This window comes from Tachysurus vachellii, chromosome 9 (assembly GCF_030014155.1).
Source record: "Tachysurus vachellii isolate PV-2020 chromosome 9, HZAU_Pvac_v1, whole genome shotgun sequence".
NCBI lineage: Eukaryota > Metazoa > Chordata > Actinopteri > Siluriformes > Bagridae > Tachysurus > Tachysurus vachellii.
Window position 1 is genome coordinate 10657201 of NC_083468.1, and position 21709 is coordinate 10678909.

At 41.1% G+C, this 21709-nt stretch overlaps 1 protein-coding gene across 7 annotated transcripts in view; it reads right to left on the bottom strand.

Moving 5' to 3' along the window:
- Positions 1–1138: 1138 nt before the first annotated feature.
- trip12 (thyroid hormone receptor interactor 12) overlaps positions 1139–21709 on the bottom strand; it is a 40139-nt gene continuing 19568 nt past the window's right edge. For all 7 annotated transcript variants that reach the window (XM_060877636.1, XM_060877634.1, XM_060877635.1 and 4 more), the window contains exons 11-43: positions 21162–21197; positions 20216–20311; positions 19835–19927; positions 19484–19645; positions 19036–19104; positions 18744–18909; positions 18518–18635; positions 17881–18037; positions 16469–16622; positions 15882–16107; positions 14755–14873; positions 13336–13537; positions 13129–13229; positions 12599–12773; positions 12049–12190; positions 10746–10937; positions 9684–9835; positions 8924–9081; positions 8759–8832; positions 8390–8589; positions 7744–7871; positions 7172–7323; positions 6513–6655; positions 6007–6163; positions 5820–5918; positions 5038–5152; positions 4768–4922; positions 4434–4598; positions 4028–4192; positions 3485–3598; positions 3298–3392; positions 3006–3109; positions 1139–2747 (exon numbers count right to left, since the gene is read on the bottom strand). In XM_060877636.1, the coding sequence (XP_060733619.1) occupies positions 2551–2747; positions 3006–3109; positions 3298–3392; positions 3485–3598; positions 4028–4192; positions 4434–4598; positions 4768–4922; positions 5038–5152; positions 5820–5918; positions 6007–6163; positions 6513–6655; positions 7172–7323; positions 7744–7871; positions 8390–8589; positions 8759–8832; positions 8924–9081; positions 9684–9835; positions 10746–10937; positions 12049–12190; positions 12599–12773; positions 13129–13229; positions 13336–13537; positions 14755–14873; positions 15882–16107; positions 16469–16622; positions 17881–18037; positions 18518–18635; positions 18744–18909; positions 19036–19104; positions 19484–19645; positions 19835–19927; positions 20216–20311; positions 21162–21197 (4581 nt within the window). In that variant the 3' untranslated portion in view covers positions 1139–2550. The remainder of the gene's footprint in view (positions 2748–3005; positions 3110–3297; positions 3393–3484; positions 3599–4027; positions 4193–4433; positions 4599–4767; positions 4923–5037; positions 5153–5819; positions 5919–6006; positions 6164–6512; positions 6656–7171; positions 7324–7743; positions 7872–8389; positions 8590–8758; positions 8833–8923; positions 9082–9683; positions 9836–10745; positions 10938–12048; positions 12191–12598; positions 12774–13128; positions 13230–13335; positions 13538–14754; positions 14874–15881; positions 16108–16468; positions 16623–17880; positions 18038–18517; positions 18636–18743; positions 18910–19035; positions 19105–19483; positions 19646–19834; positions 19928–20215; positions 20312–21161; positions 21198–21709) is intronic.

The following is a 21709-nucleotide window of genomic DNA, read 5'->3' on the forward strand; positions in this document are numbered from 1 at the left end:
GAACGTTTCCACTGCAGTGTTATTTACACCACTCCAGCTGACACTTGCAGTGATTTCAGGCTTGTGTACAGCCGTTCAGCCATGGAAGCTAATTTCATGAAGCTCCTGACGCACAATTCTTGAACTGATGGAGCTTCCAGAGGATTTGGAACTCTAATGAGTGCTGCAACAGAGAGCTTCGGTGGTCTAGCACTTTATAAGCTATTATTGCCTCTAGATGTTTCCATTGGTACTTCCACTTACAGTACATACTTCACCTTCTCCTCCTCACAGGAGCCTTGACTGCCCTACTAGTCATTAATATTTATAAACCAAACCACCAATGTTTATTAAAATACATTTTATTGAATTGACTATTGTAACATATTGCGGCTTTAAACATAGATTAATTAAATTAAACTATGTTTCTTAAACTGAGACCTTCCATAAAGTGATACTATTGTCAAATGAGCAGATCCCAGGAATATGGTCATTATGTGGATAGCAGGTCAGAGCTGGGTCTGGGAAGTTCTCAGGTGTATATTAGGCCAGTTAAATATGCAACAAGGGATTTATTTCAGTTCTTTTGATTTACCAAGATAACGTCACAATAACCAACGCACCTTAGGACCAAAAAGTTGTTTGGAGATAGCGGACATAGTGCTTTTTTTTGGGTTAAAATGGGTATCACCTTTTGGGTTACAATTTAAATAGAACACATCATTGACCAGGCTGATTTTAACTTTCTTGAAATTGTGTTGTATAATGTTAAAATATGTTGCCTTTTAACCCAGCAGCATGAAGCCATCGGTTAGAAAATACTGACACTCATACACCAATATAAAATATTCTAAAATTCTTCTAAAAGTCATGTGTTCTAACTCGATGTTAATAGGACTGAACCCGGATCAGTTTGGTTGGTCATACTTTTGACTTTATATATTCCATATAATAAACGTTTAGAACCTGGCTGAAGCATTCGCCTCATTCCCAGAACAGTAACAAACAGGTCCGCCTCCACCTCTGCCTTGTCAGACTACCTAGCTTGACAGAAGACGAAGACCACGAACAAGCTCCAACTAAAAGAAAAGCAGGTCTTAATGAGGAGTATTTGGTGTTGAAGCGTTTTTGGGTGAAGAAGCGTTGACAGGCTGCACACTGAGTCAAACAGTTGCTTTATTTATGTGTCCAGGTAAAAACAAGAACCTGATGCAGTAAATTATTGCAGATCTTAGAAACCAGCAGATGAAGGTTCGGGGGTGAGGAGAGTGAACTCTAGCACGCCACCCTCAAGGCAGGCAACACACTGTAGCGCACACACCACACCACCACGCTCCAATCCAAGCCAGCAGTGCAAACAAAACAGAATAATAAACTACAGCAAGAGGAGAAAAAATATAGAAAATAAAAAAAGCACAGTCGCACCTCAAACCAGGTGTGAGAACTGCATATAAATTTTATTCCATAAATGTTTTTTTGTTTTTTTTCCCGGAAATGTCATCTGGCCATGAAACACTAAAATGAAACCAGCCAATTTTCTAAAGTTTTTTTTTAAGCGCTCAGCTACATGGCAGGATTAGTTATAACCCTGCGAGTCATATGACCTAACCACATAAGAGCGAGAAAATAAAGAAGGGTCTACTCTATCCAACTTCTATCCAGAGTAGACACTTGCGGCTTTTAAACGTTGGCCAGAAGTCCACTTCACTCTGATGATTAAAAAAAAACAAACGAAAAAAAAAATAAACCAATAATTATAATAATAATAATAATACAATTATAGATCCTACACTTTCATCACTACCTGCATTGAACCAACTGCAACTTTCGTACAGGGGGGAGAAAAAGAAAGATGTAACGCACAATAAAGAATGTGAAGAATGAGCAAAACGTTGGTCTGTACAAATGATCTTTGGAGCTGTAAGAGAACACACACGCTTGCACACACACACTGCCTGCTGGATGGAAACACAGTGATGACATCACTCACCACCATGACAGTAAAACACACACATCCCCATTTTCTTTAAATATTACATTTGATTTCCTTGCACACAAATTGGCTACTGATATTACTGATTAGATCTGCTCAACAGGAGGCCATTTCATTTCCTAGATCTGCTCTGAAGAAACGGCCAGTTTATATCCGAGATCTGCACTGAAGAGGCAGCCATTTTGTCTCCAAGATTTGCTCTGAAGAGGCAGTCATTTTATTTCCAAGTCTTGTAACATTTAGTTTTATTTTATTTTCCCCTGTAGCAGACATACAACTTCAGAAGTCTCTTTTTTCCTTCCAGAAGCAGCTGCTTTTTGAGGCAGCTGTACCAATAACAAAAACAGAGGGAGAACTAAAACAAAAGGAGGGAGGAAGTCATGACGATGTGTTTAGGTTGGTAGAAGGCATTTTGCTTTGTGTATGCGTGTATGTGTGTGTATATATATATATATATATATATATATATATATATATATATATATATATATATATATATATATATATATATATATATATATATATATATATATATATAAAGTGTGTGTGCGCGTGTATGTTTGTGTAAGTATGTGAGATCAGGACAGGTGAAAAGACTGCTGGCCCTCCCGTGCCGCCATTAACAGTTTTTCCCTCATGATCTCGATGCTGGAATAATCCGGAAGCTTCAGGTAGTTTACACACGTCATCACTGACGGCAGGAAGTCGTCTGGGTTCTCCGTTGACTCAAACGTCTTGCGCACAATTGTCAGGGGAGGATTCAAACTCCGGAAACCTTGTGATGAAAAATAGGGGAAAAAGGGGAAACGGAAAGTAAACTACACTATAGTCATGTCTATAATTCATAAAAGCAGGTGCCTACAATTTTATACATAAAAAAAAAAAAACAACAAAAAAAAAACTTTGGAAAGCTAACAAATATTAGAGCACATGTTGAGTGAGCTACACAGCTACACTTATGCCACCCAGATGTGACCATGCTTTTCTTGCTCCAGAGTAAGTTGCTATATAAGAAACAGCCAGTGTTTCTCACCTCCTACTGGCAGTCTTGGACTCCCGGTCACAAACTGCAAGAAGAGTCTCTGCTGCTCTGCATCAAAACTACTCAACACCTCAAAGAGGAATCGCACTGCCCGGCTACACACACAAACAAACAATTTTATTATTGTTTAATTGTACAAATCCGGCCAAACCGCCATTTTGTTACTCAACGTACACACAAGGCGGGACTGTGAATTTTCTTTAAAAAAATAAAAATAAATAAGTAGTAACAAAAAAAAAAAAAAAAAAAAAAAAAAAAAAAAAAAAGACGAAGGGGTTTGTACCTGTCATGTGTGTACCCGTGGTCCGGTCTGCAGCATTCCATCAGAGTTTTGACGTCCCACGTCTCTGATTTGCTGCCACACAACAACTGATCCAACTAGGACAGGCAGATACACAGAGGTGATTAACAGACAAAGGAGCAGACAGAGAAACAGGACAAGAACAAATCAAAAGAAGAGTGCAACTCACCTCTTCAGGGTAGAAGTACTGTAGGTGGTGGAGGGGGAAAACAGACTCGAACCCTTCCCTAAATGACTCGAACTGTCGGGACACGCCCTCATTTAAAGTCCAGTACACCACCAACTGCACATGCGCACACAAACATATTTATCAGTGTTTCTAAAAACACAAATAGTGTCTTTCAAGTGCTCCTTTAGCAGGAAGGCTGTCCTGTCTTTTCCACCATTATTTAGTGTGTGGTAGATAAGGTACAGGTTCTAGTGAGTGTAGGGAGGATTGCTTATGCTCTGTACACCCAATAGAACCTATACTTTATCACATGCTAAATATTGGTGGAAAAGACAGGACAGCCCGCAGCACCCCTTCAGAGGTCTTGTGGAGTCCACACCACGCCACCCTGTCGCAAATACTTAAGAGACGGCATGTGTGAAGATTTGTGTGAAGAGTAAAGGGTACAGACCCCCACTTTGTAACTAACCCTTAGGTGTGACTCCAGGTTGTGTATCCTGATTTGTAAAGTGTATGCTTTCAGGTTCATGGTGTGTAACTCACCCTCAGGTACTCCTCCAGATTGTGTATGGTGACTGGGATGTCTTTGCCTCCCTTCTTCAACTCGATGTTAGGGAACCCTGGCAATGTGAAGTCCAGCCCTAAATCCTCCACTGAACAGCCATTCATATTTAAACTCTCCAGAGCCTGCTGTAGCATCTCCCTTGTCTAAGAAAGAAAACGGACAGATGCATTCTTCAGAAGCTGATTTTGGGGCAAATTCTAAATATTTTACTTAAGCTGAACATACACTTGGACTACTAGTCAATCTCGTGACACAAACCGCTCGCAGTCACTCACCCTATGCAGCCTAAATCATGTGAACATGGTTACCAGGCAACAACATCAATCTAAAAGCCATAAACTGTCCTCATTCACACAGAAATGAAGTGTGTAGGTGTGTTCATACATAGGATTTGTCCTGCTCTAGTCTCTTCTTCTGCCTAATGATGTCCTCCAGGTGCTGGATGGATTTGGCCACACCGGGGTCGATGTTCACCAAATCGTGAGAGCTTATTGATGACTCATTTCTCAACATCCACTTGTAAAAGGGCAGTCCCAGGGGCAGATCCAGCTGCATACACAATTGTTTATAATCGTTATTAGCACTGGGGACAATTCGCACATGCACTTTCAATTGTTCATAAAGTTACATCATTTTGCACTTGTTACAGTGGAACTAAGGTAAAAACTGCAGTGGCATTAGTTCCAGTGGCAGAGTTAGAGAGCATGCGAACTCCTACCAGTCTGAAGTCCATGATGGCTTTAGCCATGAGTTTTCCAAGAAAGCGGAATTTCATCTTGATCTTGGCGATGTGAGCTGGCTTGGTGCTGCGGCCAAAAGGCACAGCAAAAAGGCCTCTAGAGCTGAACATGTACTTGGTGCCCTCCTGGCTCCCTGCAGACAGAAAGTGACATGGAGCAGACAAGAGGTTACTTTTGTGGAACAGAGTTTGAGAATAAAACCGTGACCAAACTGCGGCGTACTGCAAAGAGAGAACGAGTGTAATGACCTTTAGGGTTGGCAAGGGTGACCTCTTCTCCTCGCCATAAACCCAGATCAGCTCTCTGCAGCTCCTGAGACACAAGAGCGTAGAACTCCAGTGTCGGGCCAAGTCCTGTCCCCACCTGAGAAAGAAAAAAAAAAAAAAGAAAGGGAGAAAGAGTTCAGGTTTCTCCTTTATCACCATAGCAAGAAGTCAAAAATCATAAATGTTGCAGCTAAAATGTAGACAATGTCAGTTCTGACCGTTTCTCTTTTATTCTGCTTAAAAACCTTAATCTTCTAATGCCCCAATAACTAAACATTTGAGGTTCTGCTTGTCTTGTTTGGGTGGTTTTGAACACCCTCTGGCTTACACTCAAGCTCCTTTGTATGTTCATTTAAGATTAAAATACTGACACACATGGCTATATTCAATTGGCTTACCGTTTGTGCTGACTTTGAAACAAACTCAGAGCACACACATTTTAACGTGTAGTCTGATATGCCTGGCTCAATTTATCCATTATTCATATCTCGAGGAGAAAATTAAGACTTTATTTGAATTTTACTACTTATACCCATCAAATCGCCCACAACCGCTACAACAATCTAGAGGAACTTTACAGTTTTGTATTGTGATGGGGAGAGTGACGGTTTGTGACAGAAGCAGTGATACAGATAGCCATTTAATCTGAAGTAGCACTACTATTACTGTGCACATCTAGTAAGCACTCTCTAAGCACAATTTATTTTAAGCTAATGGGTAAACCTAATTAACTAGCTGACATGATGTGTAATTGAGAAGCTCACCTCATTCTCATACTGAATCTCCAGCATGGCTCTGGAACTGCCCAGATCCTGCATCACAGATTCTGCCTGCTTTAACAGCTCATCCCTGTTTATCGTCCGCTACAGGCAAACAGAGGCAGACTAATCATATTCCGTTTGCTAGCGTTTTAATTCAGCAGTTACAGTTACAAGCAGCAGAAACACACACCTTCTTCCTGTCAAGGCGTGGTGCTACTCGGCTGTCCTGAGAATCGGACTGGTTGATTTCAGGGTTGGTGTCGAGCAGACGCTGCATGGCGCGGTCACGATCAAACGCAGTGACGTAGAACAACATCTGCCTCGTGTCGAATGGGAAAAAGAACGGACTAGAAAGACACACAAAGAGACACAAGTAATGCAGTCAATAAAAACAGGAACATCACAATGTGCATGAGTGTAACAGGAGTTCCAGTGCAAAAGAGAAAAAAAAAAACTATCAGGGTGTGAAAAAAAAAGATTTTATCAAAAATAAACAGTGCAAATACAGTGAGGGGAAACTTCAATTCCTTTTTATAAACATGTTTGTTTGTGCTTCTCATTGCATAACTTTTTGGTTCACGTTTATATAATCATAAAGTATAGACATTGTGTATATATAGACTGGAAGTATATAAATATACAAACATACTTTTATCCATATATACACACTGCGTGAGTGTGGGAGTGTGTGCGTACCAGGTCTTGCCCAGCTCAGTGAGCCAGGGTGGGATGTTTCCAGTCATGATCACAAGTGGATCCTGCAGCTGTCTGTTTGCTTTTGCTGTCAGTTTACTGTTGATGAACTCACTAGTGGGAATGATCTCCTTACACACAGCATTCTGAAACATACCAAAAGATCCAAATGAGAAGGAAACTTTTAAACTGATTATTTCGCACAGCTCACTGACCACAGCCCTACACTCCACTACTGCCTCCAAATCACCCTTGCCCACTTCTCCGAAGGATCGAGAAGACCAGAGAGACTTGGGCATGGAGTGGCAAGACTCTGCGTTAATTAACTAGCGCAAACAAATTTTTTGCACAATTTCAAGGTCAGTCCATTTTAGAACTGAAGCCAAATACACATACACAAAGGCTAAAACCATACAAACTACATACACAATACATTTAATACATTTACTATGTTAAGTAAATTAGTGTGTGTACGTACATTTTGAATCTTACAGGCAGTTTAAATTTGATAACGTTTGTTGTTAAAAATTGTGCCCGAATTTATTTAAACTAAAATGTATGTAAACTTTTGGCTTTAATTGTATTTACTACAAGATAGGGGTCATAGAGTATTGAAACCAGTACTACTGGGATCCAGAGCAGCTGTACATGTATATACTCACATCGAAGAGGTAGAACCAGTATCTGCTGATGGAGTGCAGAACCCTCAACAGCAGAATGACCTCCAGCGAGGGGTCGTCAAACGTAATACCTTCTGGAGGTTCAGATATGAGGTACGACTCCAACGGGTTACTGACACTTGGACACACACCATCTACGACACATACACAAATCCATCAGATGAAAGTAATGAGTCAAAGAGAACGTTCTTGTCAGTTCAATTGGAGAAAAGTGGGTTCCAATTTGAGCATTCGACTGCATTTTAAACAAAATAGATGGTAGTCAATTTTCAATAATAGCTGATGGTTTACAGGGACAAGCAGCAGGACAGCGGACATGGTTCAAGACTACAATGAGAATGAGCGTAACTTCAATCAAATCTTCGAGCACCTGATTATATTGTATTAGATACAGATATTCATCCATTCCTAGTCCTGGTGGATAAGACATGTGACAAGTGAATATAAGGAGGAAACTAAGGATTACAAGTCTAAACATATGTACTAGCTACTTAGTTATTATAAGATAAAATGAATGCTACATTAGACGGTGAATGCAGATGAAATGTCTGTACCGTGCCACAGCTCGTCCTGTTTCTTAGCGTTACGCGGTGAAGTTTTAGTGGGAGCCGTTTGTGCTCGCCCCCTTTTCCCTCCTACGGAGTCCTTGCAGCCATCCTCATCCTCTCTGACCGGCTTATACCTGCACGCGTGTGGGAAAATTAGCAAAAATGTACTCGGTGTGGCGTAATAAGTACACAAAGACACAAGAGACCAGCATGTTCGTTTAATTGATGTCAGATCATTTGGTTGCATGAGAATGTACTGACTGTTAGTAACTTGATCAATAATTCAGTTTGAGCCTAATGAAATTGTGATCAGATTAAAAGGGTGGGATGTAGATATATGAAAAAGTAAAGAAAAAAGTATAGTATAATAAATCTGCAATAAAACCCATGAGTCCAACCGCTTTCTCGATCGAATTAAAAAACATACCGTCTAAATGGCATGTAAATGAATATTTGAATCAGATTGCAATGTTTAGAGAAGAAAATAAACAATATACTCGGAATCTGCAACTGGATTAACTTGGATTGATGCAAATGGGCACAAACATACCACACAAACTAATGCTAGCATAAGTCATGAAATGAGTATATAATATAGTCTGGTTGTCTAGAAATATGAAACTCAGTTACACTAAATGGTGTGTGTATATACCATATCGTGTGTGTTTTGGTCCAGATGCCGGCACGACCGAGAGGGTTGGCCTCGTCGTCAGTGCTCTCCCGCTCCTCCTCTGGCTGCAGGCTGAACTGACGCACCGCCTGGTACACAGTCATGTTGTAGGGCAGCAGGTGATCAGCAATGTAGAACTGCAGCCGGTGGCGCACGCTGCCAGAATTCAGGAACTGAGCCGCCTGTGCAAGGGTCAAAGGTCAGGGAACTGAGTTTATATATATATATATATATATATTAAATGGTCTAATCCTTTTTAAACTAAGACTAAGGTTAAGAAATCACGATGTCAGATTGGTGGATTGTTTTAAGTGCTATAGGACTCAACACAAAACAAGACTGAACCCATACAAGTGACTCATCGATTTCATCGTCTGATCCATCGTCATCGCTGTCCTCATCCTCCTCTCTGATTCGGCCGTATCCTGATGAAAACAAACACGAAACTGGGTTACATCATTGGAATACAAAAGGTTTACAATATTAAGAAAAATCTCACGTTCAACTAAAACACACCTCTAACAACAAGGTATCTCTCAATGGCCTGCACTAAAGCAAGAGGGTCTATTTTAACAGGCCCCCCCTTCCACTGCTTCACGTTGGTGCAGTCTGGGTGTCTCTGCAGCTGGCACTTCAGCTGGTGTGTGTTGAAGAATTTTAGTGCTTGAGAACCTCTGCAAACACACACACACACACACACACACTTAATCACACCTTCTTGGCAAAACACCATCAATTACATCCACAGTACAGAACACACACTAGGGGTGCAACATAATGCAATCATCTGTCTTCGTTTTTCCAAATATTCTCATTTGTTTCCAGATAAAATAATTAAACAGGCATTGTCTGGTCCAAAAAGAAAAATATTTAACAAACTCTGAGTGGAAAATACTGAAAAACAGGACTAAAACAAAAATAGCCTTATTTCCCCCAAAAATGTCTAAAAAAAAAGGTCTATCCTATTTTCCTATAGGCAAATTATTTTGAGCTTGTCTGAAGTGTCTACTTCCGTTTTGACTTGAGTTGTAATTAAGGTGCTAATTTTGACGTGAAAACTTTCTGGTAACCCTGCACATGAGCTAAAACAAGCTATTGCTATTAAAAATTCTTTTTTTGGGCTGGGTAAAATAATTACACACGAGCTTTTTCATTCCAGTACTTTTGTCAACATGCAAAACTGTTTTTATTAATACATTAAGATTTGACCCTAACTGGCGTGGGGGGAGGAAGTATAAGATTTATGGAAAATAATTGAGTTGAACTGAAGCTTTACCTGCTGCCATTGCCATTCCCACTGGGAAAATCATGCACTTTAACAGGAAACTGCTCCATCTGACTCAGGCAACTGTTCATTTTGTGCACAAGTGCCAGCAGCGACCCATTTTCTGTTGGCTCCAATCGGAACAGTGGCTCCTGCCCAGGAACCTGCATGCACACACAATTATGATGGAACTGATGTTCTCCAGATGTTTATCCACACCATGTTGTGTACCCTTTGAGACTGTTGTGTATATAAAAAAAAACCCTCACAAAAACTCACCTCAAAGTTCACAGAGCACTAACAAGACTGCCACAAAGTTACTAAGGCAAGTTAAAGAGATACTAATAGATATTTTGATACAACATTATAATGAATTTCCCATTTTTTTCTTGAAAGTGAGGGAGCTCCACGTTAGAAAAAAGCGCAAGTTTAGGAAGAGGACACGGACTCCAGGAAGGGAAGAGATTGCAAAATATATCGGTTGCCAATCATCTCCTCTCATTCTTGGCAAATAAATAATCTTTTGGCATACTTTTGAACGATAAAGCCTACACTGATTTTTTTGCATTTAACAGCGTATATGCCTGCCAAATGCTGTAAATGAAACTGAATATCGTGGCATGTAATCAACATCATGATCTCTTTGCAGTGGAGAAGTCTGTATTGAATTCTGTTGTATTTGTTCTAGACTTTAAATGTGATACTAAACCTCCAAAACACGGACAGCATTTAATACAGAGAGAAAAAATAGGTTTAAGCCAAGCAGATAACACATTATGCCAGACATTGTTACTTTAATGATTCACTCTTTTGTGTGCTTAAAGTTCTAAAATGAAAAGATCCTCTCTGAGCACTTTTTACAAGCAAAGGTTTAATTTGCTATTAATAATACTCATCATGGACTATGAACTCCTTCTTTCAACATGTCAGTCAAACGATCCCACAACCATAAAAGCCACAGAATAAAAACAGCTGAGATGTGGAGAACATGATCAGACTAATCAGAATGACTCGAAGCCTTTCCAGAGGAGGTGTAATGAGGTGCTGTAAACACCAGGTGGTGCCAAAACTCACAGGACTGCCGTAGAAAATGTGCAGGAATCTCTTGATCCTCTCGTCCCTGCTGACAATGTCTCTCTCGCTGTTGGAGGTTAAATAGAGCAGCATCTGCTTCACCAGGCCACTGTGCTGAATCTCGAATGAGGACACATCTGACTCGGACACAATGCTGCAGATCTCCACTAAACACTCCAGACCGCCGTCAACCTGCAAACACAAGCAAATTTCAACCAACCGCAAGAAAACGTATATTCTATTGATGCACGACTTACATGCCAGATCCTTAAATATTTAGACACATTGAGAAAGATAGTGGTTTTAGTTGTCTACCACAGTATATCTGAGTGGAAACTGAATAATAAATACGAGCTTTGGAGGGCAAGGGCCTGGTGATTAGCATGACTGCCGTGTATCTCCGGGATTGGGGATTTGTCCCGTGTGCATGAAGTTTTCCCCATTATTCTGGGGTTTCCTCTGGGTACTCTGGTTTGTGCTCCAGTCAAAAGATTGTAGTTGTGTTGTAGGCTGTCTTGCATCACTAAATCAGTGAGAGTGTGTGATTGTGTCCTGTGATGAGTTGGCACCCTATCCAGAGTGTCTCCTGCCTTATCCCCTCCATGGGCTTCTGTATGAGACGTAGTATGGAACAAGGATGGATGGATAAGACCTTGATATTTGGTTGCAAATTCTTCATGAGGAACAGCACCAGACACTGGGTTTCTTCCCCAGTGATGCTCTGTCTGCTCTGTCACTGCAGCTGTCTTCAGTTCCTGCTTGTTAATGGACAACTGAATTCGGGTCAAAATACCTCTTAAATACGAAGTTGGGTTGCTTTAGAAAGTATGCTTCAGGCCATTATCTATCTGCAGTGCAATCTGTCCAGTCTGGTCTTCTTGTTTGTGGTAAACTATGTATTTAAGTCTTCTCTTGATTGTTGGCTTTGACACACGTCTACCTCCTATATGGTGTTCCTGCTCTGGCAAACTGTAGCGAAGGAGTTTTTCCAAAAGTGTTTTTCGGCACTCGGGGAAGATTTTATTTCTGCCATCTATCACAGTTTTTGTCTGTGATCTTTTTTCCCTGTTTAAGAACGTACCAACTGGTTTTGTCCACACCTAATGCTTTAGTCATGTTTGACATGATCTTTTTGCAATCTATTTAATGGCTTATTTCATTAACAACTTTGCTCATGTTCATTACTTGATTTCAGCTCCTATATACTGTGGTAGAGAGCTAAAGCGATGAAAACATGAAAACCATCAGTGGCTAAATATTTATGGACCTGGCTATATTTATTACAGTGTGTGTGTGTGTGTACCTGCAGGCTGAGCTGCTCTGTAGCAGTACACAGTCTCTGCAGAACATTTAGTGCTGGGTTGCTGCCGTCCACGTTTTCTGAATTGAAGTAGCGCTCCACAAACTTGCTGGCCTGCTCTTTTATCCATGCCTTAATCTTGTCCCTGTAACACACACACATACAGCAAACTTTACATTTACTATACTGTTCTGCCTAAAAATTGCCACACATCAGGGAAATAATACATGTAGTACATAGAGCATGACCTAAGTATGTCTATTAAGTAGGGCAGCATTTGAGATTTAATTGTGCCTCTTAATTGGCCATAAAATGCTCTGTGTAGAATGCAGAAGCCCTTAATTCATACCTGCACAGTGTACATGATATCATGCACAGGATATTTACCTAGCTAAATCCTATTTATTGTGTAATGCACTATAAAAGGGAGTATAAAGGTACATTAACAATACCTATACAGTTTACCTGGACCCCAACAGGCCTTCAACAAAATCCAATCAGGATAGCTGAAGAATTACAATAAAATGTCTGAAATACAGGATTGGGTGCTTACCTGTTATTAGACACGGAGTCTTTGTTAGCTGTGCGTGCGAGGCCGCTGACCCCGGCAGTGCGAGATGGCTCAGAGTTAGTGCTATTGTTTTGAGCACCAAGTTTTCCCCAGGTTTTGGGGTTAAGACTTGCAAGGAAAGACGATTTGGGAGAAGCGGTGGTGGTGGGACTCTTAGCTGCAGGGGAAATATCAAAAACACAGTTTTGAAACCCTTTTTTTATTTGAGGTTTAGTTGGAATACCTGACACAGACTTGTCCTGTAATAATATCATTTAGTCCAATACATTAAACAGCCTGGTCATTAAGTGTACACAGTGTCAATTAAGGCTCCTTCTGAGCAACTGCCAAAATCCCCTGGACAATTAAGGGTCAATAGATTAACCTGTTTAAAATGAAAATGATAAGTTGCAACTCTGGTTTGCTCAGTGAGAACTAAGCATTCACATCATGATGTCACACCAACAGCAAAATAAAAGAAGTGATGACTCTCATAGTGGTGTGGAAGATGGACAGTGGTGTGTGTGTCTCACCCTGATTGTCCACTTTGTCATCATCTCTGGGTGGAGAATATTTGGGACGCCGTGGTACTCTGCGAGGGAGACGCTTCCTCTTCAAAACATCACTAAGACGACTACAAAACACAGAGTTATCGGTACCATCCTTAAGATCAGATTAAACTGATCACAGTACACTTTTAAATGGTTGTGTGTGTTGCAGTAAAGAGGTTGTGCGTGTACCCCTGTGGGCTGAGGTCCAGCGAGTCCTCCATGTTGTTATGGAAACTCGGTGAACCCAAATCCGGTGTGATGCTGGATGCGGCGGGTGTGGTTGCCGTAGTGATGGTGGTGGTTGCCGCGGTGATGCCGCTAGTGCACGCCTTGGGCGGACTGGGGAGGAACGACTCGCTCTCGGCCAGGTTCTTCACCTGGTGCATCACACCTGCGCACATAGCCAAATTACAGGAGGATTCGTACACTTCTTGACTCGCAGCATTATTAAGGAGCCTTTATCCTTCGGGTTTAACCGAAAGGCATGACCCAAATCTCCTAACATGTTGACAATATAGTTTACAACTCACACAATAGCGTTTGATTTCACAAGACAATGTGTTTGGTAATTTTTGGCTCCTTTTCAAACAAATAACAGAACAGTTTTCCCCCCCCAAATTCAATGACTTGGTGAATACACAGGAAAAGTCTAAAGAAACAAATTAAATACAAGTGTACTGTTAAAATAACCACTCTCAGAATGAACACTGGCCAGAGAAACTGTGGGAAAGTGCAAAGTATCTGCATGATCAGCCACTGGTGGCACTACAGTGAACAAGACAATAAAATGTACAAAAATGACCGTATATCATGAACCGTTTGTTAGAGCCACATTCCATCTTCAAATTCCTCCTAGACATTATCAGAATCATCTTCATTACTCTGAAAACCAAAAGTTACTTAAAGATTTTCACATTTTAAAATGTTGACGAATATGATGAGCATGCCGAAATAAACGTGAGGTCCTGTCACTGCAACGCTTGGCGTACGGACACTAAACCTGTTCATGACACGTGAAAAATAACTACTACTTATAACTACTTTAGATTCAGAGAGGAATATTGAGTTGAATGACACCCAGTTTTAATGTTTTAATGCATTTCAGGGTGTCAGCCATTTCGAGTTAAGACTCAGTATTGTTACATGCTTGCTCGACTGGTCCCACCATCTCTCAGGGTAAGAGGCAAGTATACATCAAGATGCTTTACTGTTCTGGCACAAAGGTGGTGAAATAAACTTCCCCTAGATATCTGAACAGCTGAGTCACTGGTCATCTTAAAACGATGAGTAAAGACCTACCTCTTCCTCTACAACTAGCACTTATTTTCATTCACTGTTGTATGTATAGATTTTTAAAAAAAACTTTAGCCAGACGCAGTAAGCCAGAGTTTACTGTCGTAACCATTAAGCAGAATATCAATCCTGAACAGCTTTTTAAAGTGGACAATAAGAGAAGCATGTGGATGTAGTACTAGACTGGACTCACTTGTATGAAAGATTACTTCCTACCTGTTCCAAACATTTCTTCAGTAGCACAGGCATACAGAAATCTAACCCACAGCTAAAAACCAGAGTGCAGAGTGAAGCAACAGAACTGAATGTGTTTACCTTCTCTCCTGAAGTACACACTGAACACATCAGGTAGTTTCTGCATGAGGATTTCTGCCATCTGCAGAGAGCCAACCACAATCTTCAGGTCCTGACTGGACAGCATAGAGGCTATGTGACTGTGGATGCGCAAACACACACACACACTTACATAAATACACACTTTCACTTGGCATTGCTGTGAAGAACAAACAGCTGCTGTACTTCCTGGAAACATAAGATAAGTGTAACAGATAGATGAACTATGTAATTATTGCACAGCCTGGGGTTATGGATTTCAGTGTTGGCTTACACAGGACAACACTTACAGGAACAATCCACCCTGAACATCCAGCATATTATTCATAAATATCTATACACAATCTAAGCTATCACGCTCAATATCTCAGTCTCCACATGAGCCAAACCAAAGTTAGATTCCACCAGACAAACTAGGCTGCCCTGCCCCATATTTGCATGTATATGTGGATCAACCGCAAAGTGTGTTCCTGACTCTTCTGCTGATGCCCCATGTCACATGCATGAAGAAAAGAAAGGAAGCACGAAATGAAGAAGGGAAAAAAAACGAAAGGAAAAAAATTACTAATTTATATTATAATGAAAATATTTAATAATATTTTATAATTCTAATAATGAGGTCAGCTGAGTCACCTTGTTGCTATCTTATGGCTCGGAGCAGACAAACCGAATGGTCCTCCATTTATATGGTGGCTTTTTCTTTTATCATAATTGAGTGATGTGTTAATTGTGTTGGCAAACTGCTTATTTTTCCTACTTATACTTTAATGGTCAAGTAGGAAACAAGATATGTTAAGAGCCGGGGGTCTAAACTTTTGAACCGAATGATCAATGTACATTGTTATTTTGTTTAATAATGTCTTGCTAAAATGAAGCTTATGGAGGCACAACAAAGTTTGTAACATGTGTAAATAGTTCAAACATGTCCCTGGTTGCTTTTGCAATGCGGACCTGGCAACCTGATAGAGAAATACAGAGTAAAAGATGTAGCGCTCAGGAATTCTGTTGGCAAGCCGGTGCACTGTGCCATGTAGGAGCATGATCCACGGCACATTTTTGTTTTAAAACACCACCCAGGGTTGTGCTGAGGTGGCGTGAGAGAGTCTGACCTGGAGACGGCGTGGTTACGCAGCACATCCTTGAGCAGCTCGGAGTCGGAGAAGTAGATGATGCGCAGGATGGCTCTGAGGCACTTGTGTCTGACGGCGGGTCCGGCCGAGGAGCTGTACACTTCATACAGCACACCAAACAGAGTCTTAATGAAGCAGCGGGCTAGCTCTGCCTCCTCCCGCATCAGCTCTGCACGTGCATCCTCACCACGCACCTCCACATGACCTGAGATTGATGCAGAAAATCAGGTAAGGGGAAGAGAGCAACAATCTTCAAAGAGAAATTATGGTAATAATTTTACATGTTTTATTTAGACTCAGTTATTACATTTATTCACAGATATTACACAGATGCCAGTTGTTAGCTACATAAACAAACAAGGTACAGGTAGCAAAGTTTCAGCGCTCTCACATGGCTCTGAGGTCCATTAAGCAGCTGAGCATGCTATGATTGAGGGGACAAAATGTAAACACTTCACCCAATCACACAGTTGTCGCCTTCTGACAATTTGATGATGATATATGCGGTACTTTGCTATTACTAAAGATAGAAATTATGCCTTCCATGTACACATGTGAGCAAGTACCGGTGTTGGGGTTGATCAGGGGATTTGGTTTCCTCTGAATTCCCCGTGCCGTTCCCGTGTCCTCGTTGATCTGCTGCATAGAGTTGAAGTCGATGGTGTAAACTCGTCCGAGCGTCGAAAGGCTGATCTCGTCCTCGCCGTTCTGATGAGCCGTCTAACATACAGACAAACGGTAGAGAACAACGTGTTCCCATTTTTTAGAGCCGGAACAAGATCGTAAACAAGCCTCGGCGATGTAGACGTACTGTATACCAAGGTGCAATAACAGTTCGTGTTATTTTTCTGCAGTGTCTATTTGGCTGTATGATTTAATACAGTATTAGTTTGAGCAACATTTTTGTGACTCACTCTCATGCAGTTCGAACTCCAAATGCATCCAATGAAACGTAGTTCAATTGAATTCAAACTGTAAAATGTTTGTTAATGCATGCTATAGATTCATTATTTTACTGAATTCTGCCCCAGTAGCTTCCAAGCAGTTTGCCAGGTCTATTAGATATACACTGCATGGCCCATGGACACCTGACCATCACACCCATATGCAAGTCTTCCCCACACTGTTGGCAAAAAAGTTAAACACACACAATTGTATAGGATGCCTTTATATGTTGTAGCGTTAGACAGTAATTACATTATTTGACAGGAAATAAGTTTAGCACAAGCACACTGCAGCATGACAACGTCCCTGTGCACAAAGCACAGTTCAGAAAGACAGCAGTGTAGAAATGCTTCAGCCGGCTTGTACGGACTCCCGAGTTCCACCCTATTGAACACCTTTTTGCGATATGAATGACAGCAACCACTGGCGGGTGTCCGGCGACACAAAGATGAGAAAGGTTTATGCAAATGTAACGGGTTTGTGCGGGAGTGAGCACATGATCCGTAGCACAAAGCAAAAGCTGCATCTCCTTCATCTTTCAGGATATAAGGACTTTTACACATACAAGCTCTCCCTACAGAATGTTCCGTTTTGGTGCCAAGGAAACTGATCTGGAATGCTAGGTTATGTCAACCAAATGAGAAGCTATTACTATAGGGACCAGTAGTAGAAATGCCGACCTGCAACTTCACAGTACAGAGGCAGGCAAATTGCAGCTATACGCAATCTCTGTACATGCGAACGCAGCACAATGCTCTTATAAGCAAAATGAACAAATCCCAACAACCACAATTCAAAACCTAGTTATATGATACAATACTATTATAGAATCAGAGGTTATTAAAGAATCAGCGTGTCCACAACCTTTTGGCTATATTGTGTATTTAGCCAAGACACAAGTACTTGCTGTTCAAATGTAGTATTCACCAATAGACTATTTTAAACGGTTTAATAACAAAACATTCAGTAGTACAGTCACCAGGTAGTGAGACACCAGCAGTGTTTTTAAATATTCTAAGCAGCACACCGTTACCTCAATGATACGACTGTCAATACGGTTGTATGGATGCCACAAGCCTCGGTCGTCCCTCCATTGCCACACTGCGGCCTCTGTAGTGTGTGCGCTGCCCTTTTTCAACATGGCATCTACAGCAAAAATGCCCTCTCTGGGGAGGCAAGGCATCAGCTCACTAAAACACACACACACACACACCAAAGCTGCAATGTTACAGATGTCCTCTGTTAGCTATGAGCATATTTTCTTGAATTAAAAAACAAAACAATGCCAATCTCTCCAATCTCTCAGTAAACATTAAGTTTGGTTTGTTGTTAAACATGATGCACGTTTACATTACTGTACTGAGTAAAAAATGTTTAAGTGCATGTAACAGTGAGGGTGCAGAAAGCCACGACTTTCGAACTGACAGTACACACTTGAATATTATCTGGCTGGAAATTCCATTTCGGTTGTCTTTTTAAAGTGCATCGGTTTAGGACTGATGATAACCAAGTACGCTTTTGAGTGACGGTATTCAGCTCAAAGTTATACATATTACTGAAGTTCGTTTTTTCCTTTAAGAAGCACTAAAAGACCGACATTTCAAAATCAATTCAAATTGCAGACTGCTATAGGAAAACACAAAGTGGAATATCTAGTAAATGGAAAGTACCAGATAAGGGAAGTGAGCTCATAGAGCTCCTGGGGACTTCTGGGAACAAGGTCAATTTGCTCCTGACAGCTTCCATTAGATGCTCCACAAAGCAGGAAACGCAATGTCTCTGCGATATCTTCACACACACACACAGACACATTTCATTAGTCCTATAATCACCGGTGTATTTCATTGATTAAGGAATATTTAGTATTAGGATGAGATGAAAAAGAAAACGTCCTACTCTGCTTCATCAGCTGAACAGCAAGGTTGGGGCAGTTGGAGCACATGAGGGAGAACATGCGCACCACCATAATGAACATCCCTGAACTCAACACCGGCGGCGTCACCACAAGAAGCTGCTGGATGTTCGTGAGCAGATCACGTGATGCCACCTGCTGCAACAAATTCTACAGGGAACGAAGGTTAAACATTAGCACGGTGCAGGGCTTGACAAAAACGGTGTATGAGGCGGCTACTCTGGCAGCTTAGAGATTAGGTACTGCACAGTGCCCTCTAACTAATACTGGTCTCACCTCTTCGTGCTGAAAGTTGTCCACCAGCCGGGCGAAACAGAGACATGTGCTCTCCACTGATTTTTTATCCTGATGGAAAAGGGAGAAACAGAGGTAAGTCTAACAAACAGCAAAGAAAGTCCACTCCATTAAAAACAAAACAAAACAAAAAAACCCCACAATGCACTGCAAAAACCAGGATAAAGCTAATCATGTCCCCTTAGTTGAAATGACGTGAGATTTTCTGAGGCCTCACTTTTTTCTCTCTCTCACTATGTTGTGTGGTTTTCAAGCAGCATGGAGTGTGAAATCAGTGAAGACTTTACAAACACTGTCTATGGGCTTCTTATTCTTGATATGAAGCTATTCCATAATTCTGTACATCACACAAGAACACTGCTGTGCCATGAGGTGTTGAATATCGCAATGTGCCAGTTTAAAAAGTGTGTGTAAGTTTGTGTGTGTGTACCTGGTGCGTGAGTCTCTGAGTGAGTAGAGGCAGCGAGTCGGCTACGAAGTGGAACTCGTCGGGTGTGATGCTCTGGCAGCAGTTAGCGGCGATGGCTAATGCATTCCTCTGAGCGTTAATACTGAAAAACTCCAGGTACAGCAAGCAGTCAGCCAACCCACCCTGCAGACAGCCAGACCAGGAAAGATATAAGTGGATCAAAAAAAATTTATCATAGGCTGCATTAGAAAAAAAAAGAAAATTCTAATCCATATAAACAATAAATCAAAATCCAAGATCACAGAAGCACTACATAGTACAGCAGCTAGCAATGGCAGCTAGCAGTTGAAGGTCTGTGTGCTGTGTACTTACGGCCTGCAGGATGGCCTTGCTATGTCTTCGTGAGAGCATCTCCAGTGCGGTGAGAGCCTGTTCGGCCACATCGATAAACTGGATGACCTGAAGCTACTCAAGACGGAAAGAAAAAAAAAATGGACATGACGCATATCAAAACACACTGCGTCTTGATTGGTGTTCGACTTGTTGAGCAAGTGAAAGGAATTACAGATGCCATTCGATGCCTCATTGCCTTCAAGGTCATGTGTAAGGCACGTTTACACAAAATACCTGTGTGACTGAAGAAACATTATGCAACCATAAATCTAACCAAAAGCATAGTGTAGAATCTCTTCACAAGCAGATTTTCTGCACATGAAAAGGCACATGCAAAGGCAGCATATATGAACCACTCACCTTTTCCAGGAAGACAGGAATGGCGTCTACAACTACAGCAGAAGAGCGAGGCAGAGCTTCCATCATGTAGGTTAGAGCACGAGATGCATGATTCATCTGAAATGCACATACGCTATTTTAAGCTTGGTTTTCCTCCTTAACACAACTCATTTGAATAGAATCGCACTGTGTGAGACCCTCGGCTAATGTTACGGATCATGCCGCGTTCACATGTACAGCGTCTCACAGCGACAAAGCGACCCTGAGACGGTTCATTTAGGGAGCTGGAAACCAAGTTGGAAACCAGTAAAGACCAGAGAGAGCACGTGATGTCAGCCACTGCTTTGGCTTCATCTCCTATGAAATGAAGCATATACAGGCACACTGGTGCATTTTACATACAAACTTAAATGTTATTACTCTGGCAACAAGAAACAGGAACACGTCCATACCCCTTCCTAGTATAGTGACTGAACATTAAGCTAAACAAATATAACTAGTTGGAGTTCACTATAATGGAGTTCACTATAATGACACCTCTCACAACCTGTGATCAGTTAATAACGCCTGGCTTTACTAAAAACTAACCTCGATCCGGACAGCAGGGTCCATCTCTAGCTTCACCACCACTTTCGTGAGCGTTTTAGCGAACCCCCAACTTAAATCTCTACATGCATGCTAACTTGAACACCTCTACGCTGGTAACCTTTCTTCTTGAGCACTCGATTATAAAAAGCTTTCATTTTAAAAGTAGCGCTACTTACATTATCTACTGCTTGATGTGTTGCTTTGCTTATATGTTTCCGCATTTGTAAGTCGCTTTAAATAAAACGTCTGCTAAAAGAACGAATGTAAATAAGGACGGTCTCGTACGGAAATAGAAAAAGCTCCACATCCTAAACAGTCGGGACAAAAGATATGAAATATAATGTGCATAAAGGCTGAATAAAGCAGTGCTCATACTCACAATATCAAAGTTATGCTCCATTTGTAACAGTGTGATCTGTGGGAAGAGAGAACAGAAAAACACAAAAGATTAAAAGCAAGCCTAGAGGATTTGAGATAAACAATTGTTTGTTCAGATTTGTTTATTACTAGCAGATACAGAGAATCTTTAACAAAAACAACAACAAGAAAGCTGTTAATTAGTTTGTTTCGCCTCCATGTTAGCATTTACGGAAGAGTGTCTTTAGTGTCAGTGTTACGAACGTTTCCAGCTGAAATTAATAAAACGGTTAAAAAAATTTTTTCACATGGTCACTACTGCTGCTACAGAAAACTAACCACAGTTGTAACAGCACCTTGTTCTTAATCACTTTCTTACTCTGAGAAGCTCTTTACACTTTACTAAATTTACTGTAGATTCTCCATAGATTTAGGCCAAGATGCATCTTGTGACATCACAATGTGCATTTAGCCCAGGCTTGGACTGAGAGGTGCTGCTGACTCTACATCAAACACAGTGTAAAGTACATAAAGGAGTTATGTCTCACATACGTGTGATCGCTAGATTTT